Source organism: Aedes albopictus, chromosome 2 (genome assembly GCF_035046485.1).
Source record: "Aedes albopictus strain Foshan chromosome 2, AalbF5, whole genome shotgun sequence".
In the NCBI taxonomy this organism is placed as follows: Eukaryota; Metazoa; Arthropoda; class Insecta; order Diptera; family Culicidae; genus Aedes; species Aedes albopictus.
The window spans coordinates 399,724,019-399,730,643 of NC_085137.1; the positions used below are offsets into that span (position 1 = coordinate 399,724,019).

General features: G+C 45.2%; 1 protein-coding gene across 1 annotated transcript; it reads right to left on the minus strand.

Annotated features, from left to right (window-relative positions):
- Positions 1 to 954: 954 nt before the first annotated feature.
- Positions 955 to 2,690, minus strand: LOC109405163 (pleiotropic regulator 1). The gene is made up of 4 exons (XM_029879341.2): positions 2,621 to 2,690; positions 2,407 to 2,567; positions 2,206 to 2,345; positions 955 to 2,141 (listed from the first exon to the last, which is right to left on the minus strand). The coding sequence occupies exons 2-4, from the start codon at positions 2,517 to 2,519 to the stop codon at positions 1,012 to 1,014; spliced, it is 1,383 nt and encodes a 460-aa protein (XP_029735201.1). The 5' UTR covers positions 2,520 to 2,567; positions 2,621 to 2,690; the 3' UTR covers positions 955 to 1,011.
- Positions 2,691 to 6,625: the final 3,935 nt, after the last annotated feature.

Below are 6,625 nucleotides of genomic sequence, written 5' to 3' on the forward strand. Positions count from 1 at the left end.
GTGGTTTATGAACGGCCCTTTCTCTCTCTCTCTTCTTGGCGTAACGTCCTCATTAAGACAAAGCCTGCTCTCAGCTTAGTGTTCTATGAGCACTTCCACAGTTATTAATTGAGAGCTTCCTCTGACAATGACCATTTTGCATGCGTATATCGTGTGGCAGGCACGAAGATACTCTATGCCCAAGGAAGTCAAGGAAATTTCCTTTACGAAAAGATCCTGGACCGACCGGGAATCGAACCCGTCACCCTCAGCATGGTCATGCTGAATACCCGTGCGTTTACCGCCTCGGCTATATGGGCCCTTAACAGAATGCATTCCACTTTTTATTGATGTTGCTCATCAACCACGCTCCATGCATGACCTCCGGCTCCGGCGTTCTACTAAGAAAGGAGATGGGGTTCCCGACATTGGCACTTCGTGCCCAGCTGGGGAAGGGATTTATCTGTCAAAATAACCTGGGCTTTAGTCAAAATGTAGCTTTATGTAATTAAGAATATCGAAAAGTGCCAAATAAGGCCCCTTGCCTTTGCACAAATGGGCCCAACCTCTACACTCAGGAAAATTGCCTCATACTTAATGGCAAATATCCATGTGCCAAACCACATCCAAAGTATACTGCCCATGATCGCATATCAGTCCCATCTTTGCTGGGTTTCCTATTCCTATGGGACAATTATGCGATCATAGGCAGTATATGCAACCAATACCCGCTTACGCAGGCAAATTAGCACATGAATAGTATGTGCTTCAAATTGTATGAGTCGCTGCTGTATGGTGCCTCATCAAAAGTATGAGTCGCACTAATGAAGAACATTTGTTAACCTCAATTGCAAAAATCCATGTCCCGGACACATAGAAGGAATGAAGATTTTTTTCCCAGTGTATTATAGGTACCACTAAAAATCTATAACACGTTTCCATTTTGGAGTGTTCGGAAGAAAATCAATAAACCGATTTCACCTTAGAGCTGTAATAAGGTATTCAGAAAAAATGTAAAAATCGCTCCCGTCCTTAATACTTCCTTCGCTTGATAATCTCCGGTCGCCAGTTGACCGGGTGCGACTCCTCCGTCGCCTCGTCATCCTCCTTATAGATCTTGATCGTCTTATCGGCCTCGGTTGTGATCAGCCTCGAGCCGGACATATCGAACGTCATGGCGAAGATTCCCGCCTCGCTGTCCATCGAGCCCGGCTGAACCGCCGCCTGGAAGCGCTGGAAGTTGTACCCCGTACGCCAGTCCCAAAAGAACATGGTTCCGTTGTCGCCGCCAGACACCAGCACTCCCTCTGGATTTACCGCCATTGTGTTTACGATCGAGTTGTGACCGTTCAGATTCTGAATGAAATTTCCTTCCGGGCAGCGCCACTGCTTGATGTTGTCCGGCGAGGCCGACGCAAACATGTAGAGCGACGGATGCAGCACGATGCTTCGGACACTCTTCTTGTGATTGGTCAGCGTGCACATGCTCTTTCCTGCTGCAAGATCCCACAGGCGCACGGTCGAGTCGTGACTACCGGTTATCACCTGCGGATTGGCCGCCTGGCAAACCACACTGGCCACCGTATTGGTATGGCCGCCCAGCGTGTGAATATTTGCCTTCGTTCGCATGTCCCACACCCGAGCTGTCGAATCCCGCCCAGCCGTCACCAGGACATCGATGGTCGGATGGAGCGCCATCGTGTAAACCGCCGACAAATGCCCGTGGTAATGCCGGATGACCTTATTGTACTCCAAATCCCAACATTTGACCTGCCGATCCTCCCCGCAGCTGAAAAGATACGGATGCCGTGGACTCACGCAGAGCCCCCGGACGGTACTTACGTGACCGGTCAGCGAGAGCTTCAGCTTGCCGCTGGCCAAGTCCCATACCTTGATGACCCGGTCCGCGGCTCCAGTGGCAAACCATTCGTTACCCGGTTCCACGGCGACGCACCGAACCCATCCCAAGTGGCCGGAGATGACACGACACAACTTCCACGGGGCATGCCATTTGGGTTTCGGGATTGTGGGTGCCTTCTTGGGCAATATCTGAACAGTGTTGGAATTAGCATTGTGGCCGCTCTGTGCGTTCCCCACTGGCAAAAGCGCGGTTTGAGTGTTGGCGCCCTGGTCCTGTTCACCTCCGGCAGTGATCGCCAGCACTGAAACGAAAAACAAAATTACTATACCTTTGAATTCGTCTTCTACCTAAACGCAGCAACGTACTGTGCTCCTGAGTTGGATTCGCTCCGGAATCCTGTCTAATCATTTCGTTCCGTCTGATGGACACATTCTTGGCATTCGCAGCGCGATCCAATACCAGCCCGTAGGAATCACGTGCCTTGATGGAAAATTTGGACTTTTCGCTAAAAAGAGGTAAAAAAGTTAGTTCGGTACACAGGCCAACAACTGGAGGTAAAATCTTACAGCTTTTCGTCCAGCTCCGGGAGCAGCGATTGGTTTGCCACGAAAAAGTCGTGGGTTCTCTTCAAGGAACGGAACACCAGCGTGTGCACCGAATGTCGTTGCACTTCCTCCATAGCACACTCACTTTGTAGTAAAACTTGTCAACGTAATAATGCTATTACCTGTTGAATTTTTACTAATTAGTATTATAAATTTTATAAGAAATTGAACGGACATGAGAATAATGTCGTCGCAAATCGTCGCCGGCGTGTTGTTTACAATTTTTTTGACAACCGTGGCGCGATCGTGCTCCTAACTCCGACAACACATTTCGTTCAGTCCTAGGTTCAGTCCTGTTTCTAATTGTACCTTATACACTGCGAAAAATCCCAAAGGTGGAAAAAATTAATACAAGATTTGACGTGACCACCAAAAGCTAATTCGAATGATTTTTTTTCTCAAGCATTGATTGCCCTGATTTAAAATAATAAAAAATACGATAAATTGTATTGTTACAACACCTTTTTTTCGAAAATTATTCACTATTAAACGTAATGTAATTTTTGCAATTTCTCATCGTAATACCGTCTACCCCCGTTGGTTTGAACGACATCTCATGCAAACCAACGGGGTTCATTTTTAATTTGAACGTCTAGCAACTCTGTTAGCATCGAAAAACACACTACTGGCAACCTGATTTGGTGTTTTGTTTTGGTTCTGCGTTCCGTTTCACCCCGTTCCATTAGCAGAATGACGTTTGAACCATTTTTAGTTTGAACGATGTGCAGATTAGAGGGGGTCAAACTAAAAAGTGTTCAGATTACATGCGGTCAAACCAACGAGGGTAGACGGTAGGCTGTTTTACCTCACACAAATCTGACAGGAAAAGGCCTACTTTCCCACACCAAATGAACAGTGCTGTAATGGTTCATTACAGCACTGATTTGCGTTGCGTAATGAACCATTACAGCACTGTTTTCAGTTTTGGTCAACTTCATGATGCTTTCTGGACGCAGTTTTGAAAAATTGTGACAATTGCACAGTTGATTATGATCAGATTTTCTTAAACATTGGCTATGAACATCAGGGTGCAGTTTGATGGAAAGTTTTGTTGAAAACTATCCTAAAGGGTAATATATAAAATTGCAAAAAACGTTGTACGCAACTCGGTGCAGAACTCGATTTTTCCAGCACTCGTCGTAATTATCCAACTCGGCAAGCCTCGTTGGATAAATGTACGACTCGTGCTGTAAAAATCGTCATTCTGCACCTTGTTGCGTAAACTACTATTTCACAGCATGCATCATCACAAACCAAACACCAGTGCGAAGTGAATCAATCCCATCATCCGTTCGAGTGCGAACGTTTCAGCTAATCTATATAGATAAAAATGAGTTTGAAGTCCCTTTGAGGCAACAAAACTCACGAACGGCTGAACCGATCAGGATGACTCTTGCATGGTTTGATTCGTATTCATGGTGGCTGTGTTTATAAGTAAAAAAATATGAAAATTAACTAGAAAAGTAGGAAAAATGGTAAAGTAATGACTTTTCATGACCTGGGAAGAAAATCAACACGATTGAAATTAAGCCAATCTAGAGTGCCGTGCTGCAGTGACGCTAACAACTGTCAAACCACTACAACTTGGCAAGACAAAGTTTGCCGGGACAGCTAGTTATAAATAGAACGAACCAAGGTCCGGCTATTTCTCTTGGGATTCCTCCAGGAATTCTTCCAGAGATTCCTGTAGCAATTGTTCCTGTGATTCATTAAGGAACTTCTCCGGGAATTTCTTCAGAAATTCCTTTTATAATATTTCTAGAGCTCTTTTACGATTCTTCCTGTAATTTATTCTGTCATTCCTGCAAGAGTTCGTACAGGAATTCCTCCGGAAATTTCTCCAGCAATTCTTCCAGTTATTCCTATGGGGATTATTGCAGGAAATCCTCCAGGATTGCTCAAGAATTTATCCGGAGATAAATCCGGAAGTTCCTCCGGAAATTTCATATAAAATTTCTGTGGAGATTCCTCCTAGAATTTCTTTAAAGATTCCCCTAGAAATTCATCCGGAAATTCCTCAGGTGAATTCCCGGAGGAATTTCACTAAGGATTCCCTGGAGAAATGCCTGGAGCAATCCTCAGGGAATAGCTGGAAGGAATTCCTGGAAAAAATCCACGGAGAAATTTCCTGAAGGAATTCACGGAGGAACTCCTGAAGGAATTCCCGGAGGAATTCCTGGAGGAATTCCTGGAGGAATTCTCGGAGGAATCCTCGGAGGAATTCTCGGAGGAATCCTCGGAGGAATTCTCGGAGGAATCCTCGGAGGAATTCTCGGAGGAATCCTCGGAGGAATCCTCGGAGGAATTCTCGGAGAAATCCTCGAAGGAATTCCTGGAGGAATTCCCGGAGGAATTCCCGGAGGAATTCTCGGAGGAATCCTCGGAGGAATCCTCGGAGGAATCCTCGGAGGAATCCTCGGAGGAATCCTCGGAGGAATCCTCGGAGGAATTCTCGGAGGTATCCTCGAGGGAATTCCCGGAGGAATTCCCGGAGGAATTCCTGGAAGAATTCCTGGAGGAATTCCCGGAGGAATTCCTGGAGGAATTCCCGGAGGAATTCCCGGAGGAATTCTCGGAGAAATCCTCGAAGGAATTCCTGGAGGAATCCTCGGTGAAATTCCTGGAGGAATCCTAGGAGGAATTCCTGGAGGAATTCTCGGAGGAATCCTCGGAGGAATCCTCGGAGGAATCCTCGGAGGAATCCTCGGAGGAATCCTCGGAGGAATCCTCGGAGGAATTCTTGGAGAAATCCTCGAAGGAATTCCTGGAGGAATCCTCGGTGAAATTCCTGGCGGAATCCTAGGAGGAATTCCTGGAGGAATTCCTGGAGGAATTCTCGGAGGAATCCTCGGAGGAATTCTCGGAGGAATCCTCGGAGGAATTCTCGGAGGAATCCTCGGAGGAATTCCCGGAGGAATTCCTGGAGGAATTCTCGGAGGAATCCTCGGAGGAATTCTCGGAGGAATCCTCGGAGGAATTCTCGGAGGAATCCTCGGAGGAATCCTCGGAGGAATCCTCGGAGGAATTCTCGGAGGAATCCTCGGAGGAATCCTCGAAGGAATTCTCGGAGGAATCCCCGACGAAATTCCTGGAATGATCCCCGGAGGAATTCCTTGAGGAATCATCTGAGAATTCCGGAAGAATTTCGTCAGGAATCCCCAAAGGAATTTGTGAATGAATCTCCGGAGGAACTCTTGGAGGAATCCCCGGAGGAATTTCCGGAGGAATCCCGAAAAGAAATTCCAGTAGAAATTTTAGGTAAAATCCCGGAAGGGATCATTGGGGAATACGTATTGCTCGAGGATACTCAGTAAAAATTCATGCTAGAATTTCAGAGGGAATTCTTGGGGAATCCCAGAAGAAATTCTTCCATAATATGTTTCCAAAATATTTCATTTACCGTAACAGTATTTGGTAACGACCGGTACGCAATCCGGTACCTTAATATAGTAGCGACCGGTGTGGAAATGAGTAACTATACTAAAATGACAACTCTACTTTTCAATCCGACGTAACTCGAGAATGTAAACAAATTCGGGTTAACTGCTGCATGCATGATTCATAAAGCAAATTGAAGAATCCATATCACTGTTTGATGATTTAATGCTTAATTTGTTTAACTAAGCATATTATTCGAAACGACGTATCTAACTATTTTGATGTTTACAACTTTACTGATAGATACACCGTTTTGATATATGAGAAAACCAAACGACGTATCTAGCCAAAATCAAAAGTAACAGATACACTAAACTGGCACCATACAAAAGCGACGTATCTGGCATGACGTATCTCTAACCAACCCGGTGTATGTGTATTTTTATCTAAATTCATTGTGAAAATGATATGGAATGAGTAGGTTTTGTTTCTTACCTAGTGCGTGCTATATCCCTGGTGATGTTAAGCACGAAAAAACTTATGAAAAGGCTTTTTATAGAAAACTATTTTAGTGAAATGGTCGTCAACATTGACCATGAATTTACTCAGATCAGTGAAAAAGTTAGATACGTCGATTTGAAAAATTATGCTTGAACTCTGTGGGCAATCATTTTACTCGCCCAGATAGTAGCCCCCGGTAAACTTGCTCTAAGACGTGGTTGTGATCGTCGGACCCCTCGGTTTTGGAACGTAACGGAAACGAATCATTTAAATGACTCGCCAAACTTGTCGGACTTTCAGT

Coding starts and splice junctions, on each gene's coding strand:
- LOC109405163 (XM_029879341.2), bottom strand. CDS start 2,519: ATGGAGGAAGTGCAACGACATTCGGTGCACACGCTGGTGTTCCGTTCC. Junction 2,346..2,406: donor CCGGAGCTGGACGAAAAGCT/GTAAGATTTTAC, acceptor ACCTCTTTTTAG/CGAAAAGTCCAAATTTTCCA. Junction 2,142..2,205: donor GAATCCAACTCAGGAGCACA/GTACGTTGCTGC, acceptor TTTTCGTTTCAG/TGCTGGCGATCACTGCCGGA.